At 39.4% G+C, this 24,930-nt stretch overlaps 1 protein-coding gene across 1 annotated transcript in view; it reads right to left on the reverse strand.

Moving 5' to 3' along the window:
- CLYBL (citramalyl-CoA lyase) overlaps window positions 1–24,930 on the reverse strand; it is a 239,328-nt gene that overhangs the window by 22,451 nt on the left and 191,947 nt on the right. Inside the window, exons 3-6 of the mRNA XM_066621349.1 lie at window positions 16,099–16,287; window positions 11,984–12,085; window positions 10,015–10,108; window positions 8,360–8,527 (exon numbers count right to left, since the gene is read on the reverse strand). Of these exons, the coding sequence (XP_066477446.1) occupies window positions 8,360–8,527; window positions 10,015–10,108; window positions 11,984–12,085; window positions 16,099–16,287 (553 nt within the window). The remainder of the gene's footprint in view (window positions 1–8,359; window positions 8,528–10,014; window positions 10,109–11,983; window positions 12,086–16,098; window positions 16,288–24,930) is intronic.

Below are 24,930 nucleotides of genomic sequence, written 5' to 3' on the forward strand. Positions count from 1 at the left end.
GAAGTAAGATTAGAAAAAGAGTACAGTGAATGTTTCACATGAAAATAAAATGAAATGGCAGTCAGTATTTTACACACATTCTCATTTCTGAATACAAAATCATTTCCCATAATGTTAACATATTTCCCATAATATTTCCAATAATATTGCATTTGTTAACATGATTAACGTAATTATGCCAACATTATGTTAACAAATATGTTAACATAATTAAGCTGTTGTGTTATGAACAACTACCTTACTTTACATTATGACAGTCTTGTTTTGGAAATGAGTTCATTTAAAATTGGTTAAAATACAGACAAATAATTTGCAATAAATAAGATATCAATTCATTTATGTAAAACATTTATGTAAAACATTGAGCTTTCCATAGCTCAATTGGCTCACATAGAAAAACATAACAACATAAAATCACATACTTCAAATGAAAAGAAATAATGAAAAGTTAATAATTAAAAAATAATGAAAAAGATAGCCCCTAATTATCACAATCTGTTGTACATTGAAATTTGTTATTTTTGTTCTAAATTGTTCCATGACTTGTTTACTGATAATAAAAGTGAGGCTGATTTTACACACACAATACCCTTTTCTTTCTAGTAGTGTTAGAGCCCAATCCTATCCATCTTTTCAATGCTGGTGGAGCCATAATGCAGTCCTGAGGTAAGGGAACAAATGTTGCCATACCTTGAGGAGCCATCTGTGACAGCCTCCCCACCACAGGATGTAGTGCATGCCCCATTGGCACGGCTACACCGGCACTGGAAAACTGGATAGGATTGGGTCCTCAGTTGTTTAGAAAATTATACCTCAAGATGCTTCACCATATTTTATTTTTATTTACTTTATTACTTTTAATAATTTCAGTTAAGATTTACTGTCATAAGTTTCATATGGAAAAAATTATTTTAAATCCTTCAGAGCCTCTAAAAAGGAATTAAATTCACAAAATTAATGTAATATTCTGTGGGTTTTACTATCAGAATCTTCATTGCTTTAAATTAACAGATATTTCACAGGGGAATTATGTCACTAAAAGTGAACCAACTTATCATTTTCACTTTATTTTATGTACTAGCATCACTTGTAATAATTACTTCTAATAATAACTAATAATTGTATATGTAATCCCAGCGTATATGTAATTCATTGTGAAAGTATACATGAGGAAGTATATATTTGGAAATAAAGTGTTATATTGTGAGTCCCCAAATAACATACAGCCCAATCCTAAATTAATTCTACTACTCTGAGATAAGTGTGGATAGGATCACAACTTTAATTATTTTTTTAAAAGCAGACACTTAGCTGCAGTGAAAATCTGGGGGAGGTTTAAAAAATGACACATGCTATAAGTGCTTCAACCTTTTGAAACTGTGACATTAGCAAAAATATAAAAATGTACCATTTGATTTTTTGCCTTCTGTTACACATTATTGTACCCAAACAACTATATAATGGACTTCAATGCCATAGAGAAACAAGGGAAATATTTTAAACCAAAATGTTGTTATTGACAAGTTATGGAGAGAGTACAGAATTGGAAGGCATTAAAATTTATGACCATGAAATCCTTTTTGCAGTACCGCTTGATATATCATGCTTTAAATCAATACCCGTCAAGTCTTTTCTGTAACTCTATGATGGTGTCATTTTTGTCTTCTACAAAAGACTGTAAAAAGAGATAAAAACCTATAGTGTTTCATATTTATATCTAGCTTCTCAGCATGTTTCAGTGGAGCAGCTATCATGATGGGAATCAGTTGTTAAAGTGTCATTCCAGGATTTGCTGTTTTTAGGCATATAAACATTACTAAAGCTGATGGACATTTATGTAGACAATGTCCTGATGGGTTGTGGAGTATGGCCACAAAACAGATCCTTGGAAAAGAAAATAACTATGCTCTCAAAATGATGACTGAAAACATCTAAGATATATACACTCAAAGATTTAAATACAAGGGGACATTTAAAGACCCAATGCCAGGAGTCAGCTGATATACTTTAGTGGACATACTACTTTTGTTCCAAAATTAAAGAGGGCCTTACTCTTTACTAAGTAGCAGCCCAATCTTGAGCTCTCTGCAGCACCCAGGCTCGGCGACTCCTGCGCCTCCTGAGCTACCGCAGGAGGCACCTCGGGAAAAGGGGACGTTCATTCCCTTCTCCTGAGTAAGGTAAGCAGCCCTGCCATGAGGTTACTCTCTTTAGCACCGACCGAAAGGTCAGCGCTAAAGTAAAGGGGCTCGTGTAGGGCGCACAGCCCTGCACGAGCACCCTGGAGCCTGCGGAGCACATCTCCACGGATCCGCCTCTCTCCCTCCCCGACACGCCTGTCGCCCGCCCCCTGGCACGCCTCCCTCCGCCCCCATCCATGCCCCTGCCGGCCTCCCCCCTCCCGGGAATGCATCCTCCCTGCCCCTGTCCACGCCCCCGCCTCCCATTCCACAGCCTGGTGGTCTGGGAGACTGCCGAGCCGCAGAACCTGGGTGACCGCCGCACACTAGCCCAGCACTGGCCGGCGCTGGGTTAGCACCGGCAGGAGCCCTGCAGTGAGCCCTGCAAACGTGCCTTACTACACGTTTGCAACTGTTCTCAGTGGCATGGAGCTGTGCCGCTGACCACAGGATTGGACTCTAAGAGCCCAATCCTGGGCTCGGCATGCTGGCTCACCACCAGTGCGCACTGTCACAAACATGCCGTAAGGAACATTTGCGGACCCTAGTGGTCCAGTGGTAGCCAAACGAGCGCCAGTGGTAGCCCAATGCTGGCCAGCGCCAGGATACAACCTGGCAGCTGCCTGACCTGCACCGCTCAGTGGTCACGTGGACTGCTAAGCAGCGAAGAGGTAAGCAGGGACATGGTGGGAGGCAGGGAGGAGGCGTTCCGGGGAGGGGGGAGGCAAGCAGAGGGCAGGCGGAGGGCGGGGAGGAGGTGTGTTGGGGAGGCGGGGAGAGGGTGGGGGGAGATTTGCCAGGGGGAGGGACAGGGGAGGGAGGGAGGTGGAACTGGTGGAGCTTTGCTGCACTGGATCCAAAGCCTACGTGTAGGGCTCGCTGCCTTACGTGGAGGCTCCTGATTCACTGCCCATCTTTGGGTTGGCATTGAATCGAGTAGCCCCATTTGCAGGACTAGTGCACTTACCCGGGAGAAGGGGATGAAAGTCCCCTTCTCCTGAGGTGCTGCTGGCAGCTGCCTTGGGTGCACAGGATGCAGCGGCAGCCATTTTCGGCACCGCTAGAGCCGCACGCCCCAGGCAGCTCAGGATTGGGCTGTAAGTAAGTAAAGGCTATGTTCACCTTAGTGATGGCCATAGTGCAGTGACTCCCAATGTATTTTCACTTGCGTACCCCTTGGCAGCCCATTTCCATAAATTGTACCCTCATATCAGCAAAATGTATGAAATTAATATAGCTGCTGTTATTTCAAATTTATATGTTCAATTACTGATCAATATCTGATAATATACAAACTGATGACTAGAAATTAGCAGTTGCTGGGGCTTTTGCAGTCAGCTAGTTCCTTCCTGCCTTGCCAACCCTGCAAGGCATTCTAATACAGACCTGCCACTTTCTGCCATTATTTAATTCTTTTTAATGTACCCCAAAAGGTACTGGCAAGTACCCCTGGGGATACATGTGCCTGAGGTTTGGAACCACTGCCATAGTGGATAGATATTATGACCCAGAGAGCTGTAGTAATTAGCGTATTTGATTGAATCATTTAAGTGATCATTCATAGGAATTTACAGCCCAATTCTATCCTCCTTGGTGCTGCTGGTTACAGTGGCACCATAATGGATACCGCTGTATCCAGTGGGGTCAGGGAGTCTGCCAGAGATCTCCTTGGGGGAAGAGGATTTTCATCTCCTAAGGCCCAAGGCCCCACAATGAGGCTACTTGAGTCTGCGCCAGCTATTTTGTTGCCAGCTTTGTAGCCCAACGCAGGACAAAGAATCGAGTGGAGAAGCCTCCACTGGTCCCATCCCCACTCTACCCTCCCCCTGCCTAGAAAAGCTGCCCCATCACCTGGTAATGCTACTTACCCCTGACTGCTCTTCACCCATACTCTTCCTGCCAGTACTGAGGCCCAGAACTGACTGGCACTGGCCCAGCGCTGGCACTCCCTCCTCCCTGGGTGCAGCAAATGTGCTTTACGGCAAGTTTGCGACACCCAGTGCCATCAGTACGCTTGTACTGTTGGTGCTCAAGCCCTTAGGATTGGGCTCCTAAGGCCCAATCCTGAACTATCTCAGCACCAGTACTGAACTCTAGTGCTGGCACTGGCTGTCTCAAACATGGTTGTAAGGCATGTCTGCGGTACCTGGGGAAGAGGGGCTGTCGAGACTGAGCCTCAGCAGCCCGTGGAGGGCAGGTGGGTGCTCCAGCAGCACTGGCTGACAATAAGTAGTTTTGAGGTAGGGAGTGGGTTGAAAGTGGAGGGGGAGGATGGGGCAGGTGGAGAAACTGGGACGGGTGTGTCACCAATGTATGGCCCAAGGTGGAGTCTCTCTAGTCTGCACCGGCAAAATAGCCAGCACAGACCTGAGAAGACCCATTGTGGAGCTTGGGGCTTCCCCCAAGGAGACCTTCAGCACCGCGGCTAGGTGCAGCTAGTAAACTTGTAAATTTGATGAAACGTACAGGACAAGCTTTGTTTTTACATCACCTGTATTTGTTGCCACCACAGGTATGACTAAATCAGGGGTGAATATATTATAAATGGAACTTATATGAATATATTATATAAATGGAACTTATATAAATGAATATATTATAGATGGAATTTATATGAATGAATAAAGGTCACACAATAGCTTAAGGCCTATAAAAGGCCTCGAACAAATCAAAGCTGGCCTTTCCTTCGCTGTCACTTCTGCTTCACAGATGTGAAACAGCAAGCAATGGAGGGAGTCCTCAGCCTGCAGCTCATGCAAGAGGTTCTACAGTCACCCTCATGCCGAGTGCAGTTGCGTCAGGCCAGCATGGGCTTCAGCAAGTCTCTGGAGGACCAGAGGTTCATTGGAGACCGGGGGGCTCCCCACAGGCAGGATTGGGGGTCCCTGAGGGCCACAAATGGCCCCCAGGACAGGGTTTGGGCACCCCTGAAATAAACATATAAAAGTTGATGAAAGTTTTGCACATGCCCTGGTGACCCTCATGAAAAATACCGATAACAGTTTAAGGTACAATTCACTAATCCATCATGCCATTAAATCCACTCTTGCATAAGTGCCACTGAAATGAATGGGGCCTGAGCAAACGAAAGCAATAAAACTTGTTTGATTGTTTCCCAAATTTCCTGATTTAGGACCAGTAATGTTTGCTTATTTAAATTTAAATTTTGCTTTATTGGCAGAAAACTCAATGGCTGCTACATGAACTTTGCTTTAAATTGTTACATGTGTGGGCTATTATCATGTAGTAAAGTCACTTTTATGCAGTGACTCACCATACAGAGGGTGTTAATTTTGCCATATCACAGCAGATACTGGTAAAGAATTGCATGTTGAAGTGTATCTAATCGCATAGGAATATCTTATCACATGACAATAGCTGCCATGTGGAACATTGCTTACTACACCCCAGCAACTTGAATTGAAAGTATTCACAGTGCAAGACTATGAATGCTTACTCAGAATTAACACCTACTCTGATACAAGTCATACTTCACCAGAACTCGTGTTCCGGTGGCATAAGGTCCTTTATGGCTGTTGCAAAAGTGACATGACATAGGCTGCCACCACAAGTGACAAGTAGTGGTAGCTCTTCACCTGCGGATTCTCCATGTCCTCTGGTCTCAGTAAGTCAGTGCAGAGGATAGTGGGGAGAGGTCAGAATGGGTGAGCAAGGGCTAGAAGGGGGTGGTTAAAGTGTCTGTTGCTCTGCCAATATGTTATCCCCTTCCAGTCCTCGATCCGCCTTTCTGGGTCCACCTGGACTTGCACTAGCGAAATTGCTGGCAAAGGTCCAAATAGATCCATTCTGGCCCCAAAGTCTTGTCCCTGGGTAATGTTCCCTTACCCAGAAGAGAACTTCAGGACTGCCCTTCCCCACAGGATGCATTGCATGCTCTGTTTGCACAGCTGCATTGGTGGAGGAGGGAAAGGATAGGACTGGGGTCCAAGTCCCACTGTGTTCAATGGTGCTTTCTCATAGGTGTGTGCATGGGACTGCAGCATCATAAATATAAATCATTTTAATTCAGTTAAATGAAAATGCTCAAGAAATAAAACGATAATCTTCCTGCCTTTGTATTGGACCATTCACAAGTTCATCAGATTACTTACTCCTTAACACAATTAAGTCAAGGTAATTAAAGAGCAGGGTGAAAGAGTGGGTATTACTCATTTCTTTCAAATAAGGTTTAATGGGTTGAATGGTAATTCTAATCTACTTCAGTGATTATGAGTACACTTCAGGTTAATTATTCCAGAATTTTAAAAAATGTTTTAATATATGATTATGAAATTCGCAAAATAAATGGAGGATCATGGAAAATTGAACCCTTTAGCACATTTTTATCTGTCCTGATTGTGTGATCACAAGGGAAATTAAAATTAGCTATGAGTAACTAACACCTCCTCCAATTAATTTGGTTCTTGTGATTCTGTGGTAAATACAGACAACTGTTTACTTGGTGGTGGTATCTTTTAACATTCTGTATGTAACCACTTGGTGAGATGGTTCTCTCTGTATTATCTTCCCACTATTGAATTATCATTTTATAAATGGTTGTCAGAAACTGTGGTGTGGTTGCTAGTGATTCTGATACCATAATAAGGAAGTGCTAAAGTCTATTATTAATCTGGAAAATATGAGCCTCGTCTTGTGAACATCTTCTTCATCAAGAGTTCTGTTTCTCTGTGTGTGTGATCAAGTTTTTATTGTTTTTCAAAGAAAAACAATTCAGGATTTAGAGATAGGTCCATGTGTGTTCACAAAACATTTCTGAATGCACACAGGAAGATAATGGTTGATTTTTTTCCTGGTGAAATCCCTGAACATCTTTGCATAAGATGGTGCAGGGCAGCTGTCTTCTATGGGAAAATAGGAACTAAAAAACCCTATTCACCTGCAGATTACTAGTATTTTGGATACCAATCACTGTGTTCAACAGAAGTATATTTGGGCAAGGGAACTAACTAATTAGAACACAAAGTTTTTTTGTGTGTATTCAGAAAAAGACAAAGAGTAGATCTTTTACTATAAAGGGCCTCACAGAATTCTTAAGTTGTTTAGAATAGACAACCATGAGAGACTTATTACTTTTTGTAATGGTTGTTAGATAAAATAATGCTTTAGATGGTGCTTCAAGGTGCACTTCTCCAGTAGTCAATAGGTCTGGCATGTAGTTGATTTTAGACATATCTCTTTTTATTTTAAATATGCTTCTTGCTAGATTAAGAGCTTCAAAGCGTGTTTTCTCAGTAATAAACGTGCAAATCCATCGTTGAATGAGATATCACTGAAATGCTGGTACCGTTCTTTAAAGAACACTGTGCTCGGTGGGCATGAACCAAGTAGTTGATTTTTTTTTAATCACAAAGCTGCAATCTTTGTTATGTACCACAGCTCATAGGGGCGCCCGCATGATCTAGTGCACCAATCATGGGCTAACGGTTGGTGTTACATTACAGGGATTGGTTGCAAGAAGCCTGCTGGTTGTTCTGTCTTGCCAGTACCCATAGGTGTCATCAGGTGAACAGGCAATTACTGGGAAACAATCCAGAATATGGGAAAGCAACTCAAAGAAAAGACTGACAAGAAAATAACTATCATAGCCTAATTAGCATATTGGGTTTTTCTCCCTTCAGCACCTCAAAATAAAAAAAGCAATCAGGATTTTGTCCATTTATTCAAATGAGTACGTATAAATGAAATGCAAAAGGGGAAAAGTTCTAAAAAAAAAACAATTTGTGACAGACTCTTTGAAACATATGAGTTCCAAAATGCAACAGCTGTAATTTTGTGCATAAATGTCTGCCCATGGGCCCTTTGAATGGGGAACTGAGCTCTGTGCAGGTTTTTGGCCAACACTGTGTCTCCTCTGAATTGAAGGAACAGGAGGCTCCACATACTGCTGCCATAGTTTATACTGTACTTTCACTAATAATAAAATAGTAACACACTTGGGTGTGACTTGTTGAAAGGCTTTTAAGGGCCTAATTTTGCACTTGGAATTTTCCCACCTGCAGTTTTACAGGGAAAAGTAATTGTGAAATATTTTATAGCATTTAGACTTTTCTGCTACTCCACCAGTGAGCTTAAGCAGGTGAGTCAGTGCTATAAAGTACTTCGGTTTTATGATTAAGGAGAAGAGCTAATATAGTTGAAACATTATCTAAATGCCATACCAGTGAAGCCCATTAAGGCACCTTCTCTTGACTGCTTGCGGAGCCCCTCTTCATCTTGAAAGTCAATATACACAAGGTCTATAGCCTGCAAGCCAAAAGCTTTGGCCGTGACGATTATTTTTTGCCTCGCATAAAGAATGTCATGGGTTTCTTTACTACTTGTTGAACCTGAAAGGGAAGAACAAGGGCAAATACTTTCAAAACTTTGACGATGCATTGAAAATGTTTTTAACAGGAACTTTATTTGATATTAAATTGGTTTAACTTTTGCAAATGAATGACTTGTTTATTTATTTAAAAGATTTGAGTCCTGATTCACCCCCCCCCCCCACTCAAGGTGACTAACAACAATTTTTGAAATACTGTAACCAAGCATAAAAATAGAGTAATAAAGATAATTAATTTTTAAAAAGGAGGAAAAACAAGCACATAATAGGTTCTCAGATATCTGTGCTACAATTGTAAGAATCTTTTGTTGTTTTGGACAAAATATCAGAGCTGCTTCCATAAAGCCTCTTCTTTCCCTCTCTGTTTCTGAAATGTAAAGTGGAGCATTTTTGTCAAACCATAGGCCCTGAGGACATTCTTAAGTAAGGAGCTATAAGGAGGACTAGCCTGCAATGAGCTATGGGGAGCATGGCTCTATTTATGTATTTGCCTTAATCTTTGACTTTACTTGGAAGTCCACTAATTTTAATAATACTTTCTACAAATTAAGAATTTTAGCTTACGTTCTTGGAAGGAAAATTTCGGAAATAAAATAGATAACTTCTGAGACTTTCAAAAAGAATTTGCAAAACTTGTTTCTTTTGATAGCTTTTAAGGCATTTATACTACACATTTATACTAGTGTGAAAAGATATTGATCTTTTTCAATCATCATTTTACCTGGGTTGTTATCTTATAAGGAGTAAAAATTAAGATTTGGTTATTATTACTTTAGAATATTGTTTCATTTGCAATTATTGCCACTGAACTGAGTGAGCTGAATAGAGATGAACCAGATCAAAATAAACGTATATTTGCCACCAGTAAATAAATACATAAAAAGGATTTTTACATTCTTTTTGGCTCTTAGGGAACTGGTATCAGTATCTCAAGACAGGGAGGTAAGGAGAAGAGACTGTATTCTTAGAAGAGGTCTCAACATTAAAATAAAATTAAGTATGCAAGTAATTGTAAATCTCTTAAAATATTGATAGTAAGCTTCTCTGAACACTAAAACTAAAATGATTGCACTCAAAATATTACACTGAAGAATAAGTTTTGGTATACATAATATGAGGGTTGAAATAATTTTGTTTTCAGCAGCTGTTATATTGTGTTTACCTAGCGACAAAAACAAAAAAACAAAAAAAGCAGAATATGTGCTTTAGTAAAAAATATACTAGATTTTAGGTTTCAAGCAACAATAACTCTACTACACATCAGCAAGAGGTGTGGGAGACAGCACAGAAAAACAAAGTCTTGTTAATACAGTCAAGACCAGTGGATACACTAGTAGTGGGTTCCATGTTTAAAATAATGGCCACAATCCTGCACAAAGTTAGACATGCCTAAACCCATGGACTTCAGTGGGCTTATGGGTGACTAAACACCCTTTAGGACCATGGCAAAACATGTTCATATATTTTAAAAAATAATAAAAGAAACACCTATGCTGGCACGGAAATCTTCGCCTCCGAAGACTACTGCATCCAAATGAAGCCCAACTTGGGGTCCTGTTCTCAGTGTTTCTTCACAAATGGCCTTTAAATGGAACACAAATGTTAGAGCAAGCAGTAGGCTATCCTAAATCATTTTTATTACCAAAAGGATGCTAATATTTGAGCTAAATTATTCCACAGTAAAGAGGAGTTGTCAGGATTCCCCTGAATAATAACCTGCCAAAAGAAGAAACAAAATTCCACGTGTACACAACGCCCGTATTTTGGCTAAAAAACCCAGTGTAGGATTTTTTTTGTCTTTGTGACTAAGTACTTAGAACTATTATAACAGTCAGGCAGAGTACTGTCTTTTAAAAACACATTATATTTAACTTCAGAATACTTTTCCCTCAGGAATATTAAACACCTACATAGACCAACAGCATATTGAAGCTCCTTTGGTTGAATGCACTGTAGATGGTGGATACAGTCCTTGAAACACTTGGTGGGCAGCAGGTTGTATTAAAATCAATGTAGGGTGGGCCTTTAGCAAGGCATTTCCCAAATGTATGTTACATATTCTCAAATAAAACTAATATAATTAAAGGAGGTGTGAAGAGCAACAAGTAGTACTGAGCAAAGCTGTAAAAGCAAATTTTACCTTGGGGTTTATGAAGTGCATCTGCCTCCACATTGTAGCAAGCTGTGTATGTTACACTACTGATTTTTTTCTTTAATGTAACATGTAGGGTAAATTTGAAATACTACACATATGGTTAGGAAATTATGGCTATGCTGCTTATAAACTACAGTCCTCCTGCTTACTCTCAGAGAGCTGTAGTTCAGTGTCTTTTATTTATTACAACTAATATTGCCAATATGCCTACTTATTATGATGTGGTTTATTGTGGCTTATACAAATCTTCTTGCCTGAGGATATGGGATATGGATTGAGATTTTGCACTGCTAACTTTACTCATTCTTCTTCCTTCGTTGTAACGTGCGGTGGGGGAGGGGGAGAGCTAGGAACAAAGAAAATTAAACTAATAAGTAAACTCTCTGCTAAACATGAATGTGTATAATTAGCCAACCTTTACATTTAAATTGAAAAATAACTTTGAAACATGCTGGAAAATTTGATGTACATCGACAGGGTAGCTACGAGACTCCCAGCAGTTCCTTCCAATAATACAAAACTTTTTCCCGAAATCTTGGCATAGCTGGTGTATGCACTCCAGTTTCAATTTCATCATTGTTAATATCTTGCCTCCACAGAACCATACGGGCTGGATGCCAAGAGTGGGAGCCTATTTGCATGCATTTGATCAACATCAAGTCACATTATAAAGATGTGGGGGGGGGGGAGAGGTAGAAATAACATTTTCATAGGGCAGATGAGGAATTCTGGCACCCTGATGCCATTCTGTTCACATATTTGGTTGCAGGAGATTCCCTGTATGTTTCTTATTGTTGTCACTACAGGATACAAGGTTTATTTTTTTAAAAAAAATACTGTAAATATATATTATTATTGATCCTAAGAGTGAACTGTAAAAGTTCAGAGAGCTTTCAAGATGTTAGACTCTTGAATTTATACATTTTTTTCTTTCAAAAAAGAAAAGTCTATGGGAAAGAAGAAATGATTCACAATAGCTGTTTGAATATTTTTTTAAAAAACCCATTATATCTATTTGGAGCTCTCCACATTTTCTCAAGGTACATATGACTTTTATTGGTTTTGAATAAAATACAACAAAAGTGCCAAAGGAACAAGAAATAATACAGTAGAGAATGATTATGTATGATGGTCTGCTTTACATTTTGGCTAATGTATGCTTTTATAAGCTATATGAAATACACCTCACACTTTATGGCATGAAATCCAACCCTTTCAGTTGTTAAAGTTTTACTTTTTTAACATCTAATAATGCAGGGCTTCATGTGGAAATGTCAACTCAACCATACTAATGTTTCTTACCTTAAAATTGAGCAAGCCCATTGCAGTTTCCACAAAAGGGATGAAATGCATAGGTTCTACAAGTGTTCCGTCTTTTAAGTGGCACGCAAATTTTTCTGTAAACTAAAAGCAGAGCATTGTAAAAGGGGAAAAATATTATCAGGCTATTATTAAAAAAAAATGCCTATAATCTGGCTATCTAAACTTTGCACTGAAGTGAAATGCAAACAGAGAAAACAAAGCTCAGAACACTAAAAAAAAAAAAAGCCCCTCCAAGCTTTGAAAAAGGACTGTTCTCTTAGGCCTGTCATTTAGAATGCCAGCATTACTGTATATTTTGAAGTGTAAAGGTTTAGTTGCAAAAATATTTGCCTAACACCTATCACCCTGACTTAGTTAAATGCAAATCAGCAGGCTCTTTAAAACAAAGAAGTATTGATATACCTGACATTCTGTTTTGTTTCATGTCTGACACTGACACGGCTGTGAATGTTCCCCAGCCTTCCAAAGTGGCACCCACATTATTCATTACGGCACCGTTACTCTTTGTTCCGGAGGTCTTTTCTTCATAATTTTTAGCTTACCTAGGAAGGGCCTTAAAAAGGAAGTTTAATTCTTTGAAGACCAAAGCTTTCCAATTTTTTCCATAAGACCAGTTCACAGCTAGCTCTGAGCTGCCGGTGGGGTAGCCCAAATTCCAAAATCTATCATCTGGAAACATACAAAAGCTCTTGCACAGATTTTTTTCTCACTCTCTTTCAAAAGGAAGGGAGGGGGAAAAAAGCACCTCTGTATATTGTAAATCTATTATGTCTGTCTAGATCTAGTAATGTGTTAGGAGATAAACATATCACAGGTATGGTAAGAAAATTTTAGTCAATAAAGCCAGAAAAAACTCATGCACCAATTTTATATTTAAGGAATATTTAACCATTAATGGATATCAAAGGAAAAGGGAATTTTAATCATCTCTCCATTCAGTCTCAGTTGGGTAAATCATATCTAAGAGATTTGCATAAATATAAACCATCAAAGACTTTTCATCTTCAAAGGGGGTTTCAAGACCCTATAAGCTTTGTACTGTAATCATCGCAGGTCACAACCCTGCAGGAATAAGGCTGCTATGGCAACATAAAAAACTAATGCTTAAGGCTTAGCATAATATTCTGACTAATAGAAAGGAAACTCATTTTAAAAGCTGGCAGCCTATTTACCAGAAGCTGGATTAGAGGTGTTATTTCCCCTTTTAGCCCTCCCTAACTTCACCCCTCCCCAAAAGAAAGAAAAATCTAATCACAGAAATCTTTAAAAAGCTTCCAACCAATTTGCAGTAAGTTTTTATTAGGCCATAATAAACCATGCCTTTCTGCAAGGAAATATTTTGTGCACCCTCACACGTGTGTGTGTGTGTGTGTGTGTGTGTGTGAGAGAGAGAGAGAGAGAGAGAGAGAGAGAGAGAGAGAGAGAGAGAGTCTGTATCATCATCATAATCAGCACCAACATCATCATCACCACCATTACCAATATGACCTGTCAAACCTTTCCACAGGATAGCAGACACAGAATATGAGTGCCTAGTCTTCCAACTGTACAGTGTAGTCTATAGTGTAGATCAATGGGAGGGGAGAGGGGGGAGGGAACAACCCATTGCTACTCATGTCTACTCTGAAGTAAGCATCACCGTCAAGTGGGGCTTACTGTCAAGTAAGTAAATGCATGCAATTTACTTACTTGACTTAATCCAGGTCCTAACACAAAGTGTATAATAATAAAATAATTCCAGCATGTCATTTCTAGTCTTGATAATTTAAAACAAAGCAGGTATACATGGATTAATACCTGAAATGACATTTTAAATGGCAACTTTTTACATGCCAAGCCATCTTAAAACATAACTGATCTTTTGTTTATAAATTTAAAGGCTATTTTAATTTATTTCACTTTAGACCTAAAGGGGGGAGCTTTTCATCATATTGTTTCCCCCTTCCTCTTTATTTGATTTTGTTTAATTTGGTGTTATTAGCACCAAATGCAAAAGGCAACTAGTGAAGAAGTTTCAATTAATTTTTTCAAAAGGAGACGATTAAATGTTTCCGGCCTGGTAAAGTGTTCATTTCAGTGAGAGGGGGTGGAAAAAAAGGAGGGGGGGGGAAACAAAGATTGGGGAGGGGATGAAGTAGCAGGCCTTAGCAATTCTTTCAATTCCAGTGCACACCCGATAGTGTGTTGGGAAGAATGCCCACTGTTCAGGATTTGTGGGAGAATTGTCCCATGACAAAGGAGTGAGAGTTACGCTTGTTATAGTCCAATAAGCCATGCCAGTCAAACAAGTACCCATACTAGGGACAAAAGGAAAGCAGGAGATTCTCACACAAAAGAAAACAAGTAAGCCCATCTTTTAGTTGTGCATCAGTCTCCAGGTTTTATGCTTCACATAAATAAAAATGAAAGGAAAAAATAAACAGCAAAAAGCTTTCTACGACACTAACCATCTTAAAACAAAACCAATAGCATCACTGAATTTGGTGCGTCCTCTTGGTGGAAAAGACTTAAGAGAAATAGGCGCAGAGAGGGGTTGGGAAGCCAATGACGATTTACTTTTGGAAAGAAAAACATTAGAAAAAAATCAGAGATGAGAAAAGTGGGCTGTGTTCCTCTTATGTGTGGTGAAGAAGAAAAAAGAACCTGAAGATCTCATATCGAGGTAAGATGTATTCAGTAATACAGAAGACTTTGCTGGAATAGAAATATGAATATTCATAACTACCAGATTCCAAAAGACTAGTTGTGTTAGTGTGTTGTAGCAAAATCAACAGCAACAATAAAAATGTCCTGCAGATCTTGCCTTCCAAAGCTCATGCCACAATACATTTGTTAGCTTTGAAGGTGCACCAGGACTTTGGCTTAATCTTACACAACCAGTAAGTTAGCTATAGTACTGCATGTTTATCAACTCCAGCAAAATGTATTACATGTTAGTGGAAGAGAACATCATCTTCTTAGGGGCAAGGAAAACTGTGGGCCAATTATGCAGACACTTGCAAAAATAATAATTCAATTATTTATCAATTAGTAATATTCCCTTCAACATAGATAGTTAGGTTGAGATGTGGGCATGAGAAGCTAACATATTATCCAGCTTTCCTCTTCATCTTTTCAGAACTAATATGGATTCTCTCTGTACACCCAAGAGTTTCCAAACTATGAAACAGCATAATGAAGCATTATGACCTTAGTGGTATTTTTCAGAAATAATGGTATCACTAAATAAAATGTATCCCTCCTTAATAATTAAGACAATTAAAGCATAATTAGGCCTATTTCAAAGTTTTCTTAAGTAGGCTGACATGCTAACCATTTACATTTCAAGATTTTTATTGGCTAAAAAGTCAGTCATGAAACACAAACACACCTGTCAGCAATTAAAAAGGAAGAAATAGAGAACTGGACAGGAAATAATATCTGTGCTAATTAAAAACACTAGTTAAAAGCTTCCTGTTTGTTCTTCTAGATGCCCTAAGGAGTGACCTTTACCTCTTCTCTCCACCATAATTTTTTCATATGTTGCTAAAATGTTTCCTCCATCTATAAATAGTTTCCAATAATTGCCATTACATATACCCTATGCATTAACTTGACAGGACAGTTGCACTGTAATGGAATTGTGCATGTGAGAGAAAAAGAGAGAGAAAGAAATTTAACCATTTTTACTGACATCTCAGCTTTGTAAAGTAGTGTATAAGAGAGTAATTTTAAGTAAAATAGAAGATGCTTTGTTTATGTTCAGTTTGTAATTCTAGTCTATACCTGGAATGGTAGATCTCTGAAATACAGTCTTGAGGTTAAATTCTAACTGTTTCATGATGTAATTCTGTTCACTAGTCCTAATGGTTCTTTTGAAATCAAATTAAGGGCCCAATCTTATCCAACGTTCCAGTGCTGATGCAGCTCTGCCAATGGGGCATGCACTGCATCCTGTGATAAGGGGAGGGTATTCAGGGAGGCCTGCTCAAGGTAAGAAAACATTTGTTCCTTTATCTCAGGGCTGCACTGTAGCTGCACTGGCGCTGTAAGGTTGGATAGGATTGGGCCCTAAGGCCTTCATCTGGGGTAGTGGCATATATCCATTTACTCACCCATCTTACTTCTTCTACAGTTTCAACTTTTGGTAGCATCAGGCTTGTAGGAAGGACACTGGACTTTAAAATGACCTTTATATCTTCTTCAGCAAGACCACTGGACACTGAATTGATCCTAACACACTTCTCAGTATGACCAAACCCAAATTTTTCAAGTGCTTTAACAGTTTTCATTCTTGCTTCTGCCTAAAGTTTGAAAAACATAAGCAAAAATATAATTCCGCATTCTACTATAAACTTTATAATAATTTTTTAAAGAAACTTAGGGCATAAGCCTAACCAGGTCTCCTCAGAAGTAAGTTCTATTTTGTTCAATGGGGCTTACTTTCAGGAAAGTGTGGTTAGGATTGCAGCCCCAGTAAGGTAGTTATTCATAAACATCCACTATTAAAAATAAAAATATTTAAGCTTAACCAGTCACCATGATATAATTGTAATGGGCTTACATTTCTTCAATATTCTACTTCTAAGTTATGAGAAGCATGGCATGGATCCATTAACCATATTGCAGTGAAATATATTCAAAAGAGTAAAAGATAATACTTCATTAACAGAGTTAATGAAGAAAAGTTGAAAGATTTTCAAAATTACAACAATATACGAGTGATAGCAAATTTATTGTTGATATTTATTTTATATTTTGATTCCTATTCTGATCTATGCATGGGCTTAGAAATGTGTTTCTTTCTTTATTTCTGTTCACCTGTAATATAAATAGATGTATAAAGAGGGGGGGGGGAAAACTCCTGAGGGAAAAAAAAACCCACTAGGTAATTATAATAATTCTCAGAACATGGCACAATTAAAACACTCAAAATACTTTTTTCATAGTGTGACACACATCATATGAAAACACTGAAATAAAGTGGATGCATCTGAACAATATTTTCCTTCTGAATAGTTTTGCTGAGATAAAACTCTTTCATTAGTCGAAAGACAGACAGAAAGCCAGCCAGCCCTTGGACTCCACTTCCTGCCAATTTCAGTTTCAAAACACAAATTCCTTCAACTTGGCAACAGCCCCTAACAAATTCTCATTGTCAAAAAGAACACTTATCAAGAGCAATTTCATTTGTGAAAAGTTTTTATAGTACTAATAAAACTTTAAAGCTTTTGAGTGATGAATGTTTAAGGGAAGGGGGGCAGGGAATAGCACTGTTAACAATATACAGCCATTTGACCAAACATAGTTATCAAGGAAACAGGCAAACTCAAGGGGAAAAATAATCAAAGTTAGCATCCAGAGCAAAACCAAATCAGTGAGACAACACAGAACATTATATTTAAACCAGACGGATACAAATCTGGCCTTGTGCATAGAAGCAGAAGACGTTGCAAAATGTGGTCTGAGTTAAACAGTGTGAGGAAACAGTGGCTTACAGCTGTCAAGGCTGATCAGGATAGGTCTCCAAGATAGGTTAAGGCAGCTGTATGATGAACTGATTTATCAGATCAATAATTAGGATAAGTTTAGACAGAAGAAAGTGATGGCTTTTCACCAACTAGTGTGAAAGAGGCAGTAAGTTAATGACATTCAAAACAATCATAAGCTTTGAACTTCTGTTCATGTATCCCCAAATGCTTGCCTCAGTATGTACCTATCAGATGGACAGAAAAGACAAAGGGCCCAATCCTATCCAACTTTCCAGCACTGATGCAGCTGTGACAAGGAGACATGTGGTGGAAGGGGCAGTCACAAAGGCCTCCTCAAGGTAAGGATCATTTGTTCTGCACTGAGGTTGCATTGGTGCTAGAAAGTTGCATAGGAATGGGCCCTTGGTGCTTGCACATTGAATTAGGCATGTGGTTTTTGACAGTTACAGTGTGGCTGGGAGATGGTGTCCTTTGAAATCTGCAACTTGGATTCCCTCTAAAAAACCAAACCAAACCCCAACCACTGTAATGTGACACAAATAACCCTCAGGGCGCAATCTTATCCAACTTGCTAGTGCCGACGCAGCTGTGCCAATGGAACATGCGCTGCATCCTGTGGTGGAGGCACAGTCACAGAAGCCTCCTCAATGTAAGGAAATATCAGGGTTGCATTGTGGCTGCATTGGTGCTGAATAGGATAGGATTCGGCCCTCAGCCTGATTCTCAAATAATAGCCGCAATACACACTTCTGAAGCAAAGTATGCATTAAAACAAGGAATTCTGTGGAATCTTAAAGACTAAGGGCACAATCCTATCCTGCGCTGGAACAGGCAAGCCAGGAGGCTTGCGCTGTATCCAGCACAGGATAGTGGCCATAAGCAGCTCAGCAATTTCCCCTTACCTCCGGGTAAGGGCTACTGGCCCCTATTGCTCTCCTCTTGAGGTGGCGCAAGTCCAAGGAGAGCGGAACGACTTCAAGCCACTCTGTTCTCCCTGGGAATGGGGGTTGGGATCCGGCATAACTGCTGGATTCCAGCCCCGCCTCCCGCGGATTCCACCCAGCCGCCCTCAGGGCCACCCACCGCCCGCCCTCCTCCCACCTAGGAACCCCTCCTCCCACCTACCTTTTCTGCTTGCATCGGACCAGCTTTATGGTACGTTTGCAACCCTACTGGCCCAGTGTAAGGGACTTGCGCTAGCCCAAATACGGGTCTGGATCACACCCTAAGTAAACTTAGGATACAACTACTCATAACTGCTTCAAGCGTACATCTTTTGGTTCTGAGAAACAAAGATGATTTGTCCATTATGAAGCACTGAGTCCCAAAATAATAGCATAGGGCAGATTTTTAAAATTCTTTGTGCGTTTCCCTCCATAAGTTGAAGGGATATACTAAAATCTCCTTCAATTTAAAAAGCAGATGATGCATTTCTGAGTCCAAAACACTCAAGCTTAATTTTTGCAAAATTTGTGCCCTCAGACATATTCAGACCACTTCCTGAATAGAAGTAAGCAGACCCAAAGGGTGCATACATATTTGTGTGAAAGTGTGTCACATGACTGCATAATCTTCCATTCCCTGAACACAGATAATCAAAATATCAAGAAAATATTCAATGTATCCTAGCTTTTCCCCTGATACATTAGTTTTCATGGCTATTGACCAAGAAATTTTAGACTGCCATCCTAGACATATTTTTCTAGGTTTAAGCTTCATTGAATACAAAAGGTCTTACTTCTGCATAGACATGCATAGGAAGTCAATTGCATGAGTTTTTGTCAATGAATTAACTGGTTAAATCTCATTTGTATACAAGTAAAATAAGTCACTGACACTGGTGTTCGAGGAGGGGGCAAAACGCTAAGTTTTTCAGGTGCCTAAACCTGAAAGGTCTCTGCTTTGCTTTCACAGCTGTGACTGGCTCTGAAGGTGAGGGGGAGGGGTAGCTTTACACTGGTGTTCAGGAGCCTGAAAAACTTAGCATTTTGCCCCCCTCCAAGAATGCCAGTGTCAGTGTACAGTGTAGATAATGGACACACTTACCACAGGTGGCATCAGCTTAAAAGAGACATTCTGTGTACTATTGCGGTTGAGCTATTATACTGGTACTAATGTCTGATCCAACAAAAAATTCTTTTTAGAGTCTATTGGACTCCTAAACGTTTGTTTAATAAGGGATTTAGCAAAGAATCAAATTTCTGGCAATGTGGTGAGAATTATGCATCATTTCAACACATGTTTTGGTCTTGTGTTATTATACAAGGTTTTCGGATAGAGGTCATTAATAATATTAATAAGGTTTTGGAGAACCTTATTCTTATATCTTTTTTTAAAGATATGTATATTCTTTTGAATTATATTCCAACCTTATGGAAACTTTCTGAAGGAGAACAAAGATGGACTCTCTGTGCCCTGACTATTGCAAAAAGACTGATACTTAATCTTGGAAGGACAAATGCCCACCCACTATCACCCAATGGAGGGAAGATCTCCTGGTGTTGATAAATTTTTTGATATTTGGAAACCTTTTTTAGATATTCTTGTATAGATTTTTTTAATTCTGTCACTTTTCTTATTCTTCTCACTCTTTTTTCTTTCCTGATAGACATTATTAAGCGCTAAAATTGTATTTTTCGTATTAAGTTATCTATGAATTAAAAAAAATACTGGTACTAATGTCCCAATCAGATTCACAAGCTCTACCCATATTGTCAGGAATTTCTCATCTACTCTTCTTTTACAGTAGGTCACTTTTTCTTTAGCTTGCTAGTAACCTTATTTTCTCTCCCTCTTCCTCTTCTTCCTTGTCAGGCTTTCTATTGTTGGTACTAATTCCTTTTAAGTACTATTGAACTGTATTAAGTTGGATAAGAAGAGGCATAGAGAGGGAGGGAAAGAAGGGCAGAGCATCTGATCAGGGAGGAATGGAAGGTGGTGAGGGCAAGGGTTAATAGGGCATTGTGGAAACACAGGGCAACTTATTTTAATCCTTTTCAAACTCTGTCTGAAGCCCTATAACTGTTTGAAACTTTACAACTGCTATAAAGATAAAAATAATTTAAAATTAAACCAATAAAAAAGGAGCAACAGCAGCATTCTTCCTTTTCTCCCATAAAGAAGGCCTCTATAGAAGGGAATGCCTTCCACACTTTTTATAAGTATTTGTATTAAAATAATGAAAACATTTTTTAAAAAGTATGATTAATCAGAGGCAACTCCTAAGTCAATAAAAAGTTTTTAGTTGATCCATTGAGCAATTTAATCAGCAAAACATTGCAGCCCTGCCTATCTTCTATGCAGAGATAACTGTTTTTGTATGAAGAAACAGGCAAGAAATCACATGCACCTGCATATAGTCAGATGTAATATTGCCCAGGCATAGGTTTATCACCTCAGCAAGAACTAGGCCTCAGGCCATTACTGTTAGCAATTTTCATAAACCAAATATGTCCATCCTCCGCTACATAGCTCAAAATAGCCAACCAACAACCATGTTATGCTTCCACACCATATTTCAATAGAAAAATGTGTTACTGTGAGAGATAATACACTCTTGCCATCTGTTGGGTGGAGAACAGAACCACTACTTTTTAGCTCTGTCCATTAAAAAAGAAAAGAAAAAAAAGATTCCATAGCAACAGCAGTGACAAAAAAAAAAGAAAAGAAATCACACTGTCACTTCTCAAATTCAACTCTTTCTTGTCATTTGCAATAAAGGATTCGATTTTTAATAACACAGTCATACAGGTCAGAAGTCTGAATGTCTAGTCATACGTACACAGTATGCAAGATCTAGATCTCACATTTTCTGCTGTGTGTGTGTTTTAAATCACAGATTGGTCTATTACCAATGGAACACTACGAAGTAAACTGGAGCAAATCCCTGACAGAATGACTTGAAGACACATTCTTACACTGACACACCTTAAAGTTCTTTAAATCCCAATTAGAAAATGGAACAGGAGTAGATAGTCTTCTCTTTTTTAAAACAAAAAACAATGTGCTCCTTAACTGCTGCTTTGTCAGAATGTCACACAGAGCAGGTCAGACTTCACAGTTTGGTAGGGAGCTTCTATCACCATATAGAATATTATCTCTTTCAAATGAAGCAGGTGCATCTGGGATGTGCAGAGTGTGGACAGCAATGTCCCTCACAGCAAAAAATGTACAGGGGGGCCTCATACACATGGTTTCACTTAACTGTGGTGCCCCTGTGCTCCCTCCAGAGTCGAAGGGAGCTGGGCTCCCCTTGCCTCCAGAGGGTCTTCTGAGGCCTGCAGAGGCCACATGCAATTGGCTGCATGTGGGATGTGCAAGGTCCCTCACAACAAAAAATGTACAGGGGGGCCTCGTACACACGGTTTCACTTAACTGTGGTGCCCCTGCGCTCCCTCCAGAGTCGAAAGGAGCTGGGCTCCTCTTGCCTCCAGAGGGTCTTCTGAGGCAAGACTGCTGCTGTGCAATTGGGTGCTGTGGGCCTCAGAATGGCCTAAAAGGCCAAAAAAAGGCACTTCCGGTTTTACAATAAACATGTGATAAACATTTGTAACATTTGGGGAAATGTTACAGACCTGTACTTTTAACAAGCTACTATGTACTTACTTTTAATAATGATAGTAAATGGGACTCACTCCTGGATAAGTGTGGGTAGGTTTGCAGTCTAGGATTGTTAAAAAATTTCCTGTTGCACAATGTCATTTCTGGTCATGACATCACTTCCGGTGGGTCCTGACAGATTCTCATTCTAAAAAGTGGGTCCTGGTGCTAAATGTGTGAGAACCACTGTTTTAAAGCATTAAAAACATCACTTCCTGTTTTACTATAAAACCAGAAGTTGCATTTTTTTTTTTGCCTTTTCGGCCATTCTGAGGCCTGCAGTGGCTGCAGGCAGTCATGCACAGCTTCTGTGGGCCTCAGAAAGCCTCCAGAGGGTGGGGGTCCCTGAGTATCTGCAGTTTCAGTTAACCATGGGGAGTTCTGCAATGGAACCCCCACAGATACTGGGGCACACCTGAACTGGAAAAGACAGTGGAGGAAAAACTCTTGGTCCTTGTTGGGAAACTAATGCAAAAGATGTTTCTGAACTTATCTATACCTCAACTCAAAGAACATTTGTATACATGGAGAGGTGTCTGTTGCACATGTATTGCTCCCCTCCACAAGGTCATCCTAATTCAGTGTAGTTCTGAAGACAACTGAAGTGTGCAGACACTGCAACTGGGAAAATTTACACTAGTTTTACTTGTAAACTGAATGCCCACCAAGTTCTGGATTAAGCTGATATTAATGTAAGTAACGCTATAATCCTAACCACACTGACTAGGAAAAAAGTTCTACAAAATAAATTTGTTTAGAATCAGGATGCCAGCAATGAACACCTGGAGAACTCTTAGAGAAGCACTGAATGCTCTTCAAGTTTCCTGATGTCACATGACCTAAAAAACCTACCTTGGACCAGTCATTCTTAGCCTAACCTTTCTCACAGGATGAAAACAGGTCCAGGCAATCTGAAGGAAAACAGAGATTCAAATGTAGATAATAAAGACATTGTAGTCTCCTCTAATTTTTGCATTTGGCCAGTACATATCATTCCAGTTGCCTTATAAGGCATTCCTATGCATGTTTACTCAGAAGTAGGTCCAGCTGATTTCAACAGGACCTACTTGCAGAGAAGTATACATGACTGCAGTCTTCTTTACTCACTTCTGATTTAGTTTTTATATTTATATCTCTGTATTTCTTCCATGATGGAACTTGAAGCATGGAGTTCCCAAAGCATTGCCCAGACACAATCTTCCTTAAAACTGGCAAGGTTGCTGCATCATGTGCTTTCACACCATAGTCGGAGGCCCTAGATTCTAGGGTCATATTATTAAAACTGAGACTCAGTGCTAGGCAATGAGTATTTTAAAATTTGCCTCTATTTATACAAATGAGAAATTATTTTCCCCTGCCATGGTTAATGCCAGCAGCTCTCTCTACAATAAGTCTCTATTAGCATTATATGTTTCAGATTTCAATTAAATTAGGCTGCAATCCTATTCACACTTTCCTGAGAGTGAGCCCCATTGTCTATAATGGGACTTACTTCTGAGTAGATAGGTATAGGATTGAGCTCTTATGTCTATGCTTTTTCAATATATCACCGGAATGTTTTCTTATGTAGTGTGTGCTTTAAACAAATAAATAAATAATGTTGCAGGGCATTTGTTCTATGTCCAACACAGGACTATTACAAGAGTAAGAGTAATGTTAGAGTGAAAATTGTATGTTGTCTAAAATTGTATGTTGTCTAGCTTTGATAAATATCAGAGTGGTTCATTCAACAGGTCAGATTGTTGCACTTTAAACTAACTGATGTAAGCCTACAAAAATCAGCATATTTAGACCTCATATTGATTGGGCACTAGATGACCATGCTCATAGACAGAAAAAACAAGATGGAAGTACAGTTAGAGAGACAAATGTGGCACAACAGTCACTGATAATTTGTGCTAAGGGACATTTAGCTATGTAAAGGGATGCTTTGCTATGTCCATAATTGTATTAATGCTTTCATTTTAATAACTAACTCCGAGTTTATGAGAAGCACGGGAGCCCTGCGATTTCTGTTACCAAATAGGAGAAAGATAAGCGATTTTGTTCACATAGGCACTGCTGAGAAATTGAGCATCACCACAGCGAATAGATACTGAAATTAAAAAAGAGAATATGCATGCAGTTGGTTCAACTGGCATCCATTAAAGCTAATAACAAATCATCTTCACAAGTTGCTAGCTCTGAATTATCAAATCTGCAAAGAAAACAACATCCGTCCACTTTTACACTCCAGTGGAAGAGGTGGTCTCTCGCAGCGGGGCTGCAGAGACTCGCCATCTGGAGAATAAATCGAGTGTGAAGTACAGTATAGCTTGGGACCAAGCTCCGTGGCAGCAGCTCAGCAGTTAGTTCATTACTTCCAAACTTCTGGGGATTAGAGTGGTCTCAATTGTACTGTCGAACAGGATAAGGCAGACAGAAGACGATATTGGGGGAAGGAAGTGACAACTATGACGGAGCCCCTTAGGCTTATTTATAAAACTACCAAGTATAAACACCCCCAAATGACTTAACAGCATTACTACCAAGACAAAAATAACTGCAAGAGGGCCCTTCTTAAACAAAATCACTGTGAACCATTATGTCACTGGAGAGAAAGCTTCACTGTGAAATGAGAAGAGGTACTAGAACTGGAAAAGGGAAATAAACATTAAGAAAATAATTAAAAAACATTAAGAAAGAAATGATTTGATAATTTTGTCTCTATTAAGCAACCTTTTTCAGAACCTGGAACAAAACAAAATGAGTTGCAGTTGGTACTTCTAGTTATACTAGCCTGACACACACAATTTTCCAGAGACAAAACTGTCTCTGTAAACATATCCTGGTTAAATGTCTTTATTTATAGCCACT

This window comes from Tiliqua scincoides, chromosome 3 (assembly GCF_035046505.1).
Source record: "Tiliqua scincoides isolate rTilSci1 chromosome 3, rTilSci1.hap2, whole genome shotgun sequence".
Classification (NCBI taxonomy): domain Eukaryota; kingdom Metazoa; phylum Chordata; class Lepidosauria; order Squamata; family Scincidae; genus Tiliqua; species Tiliqua scincoides.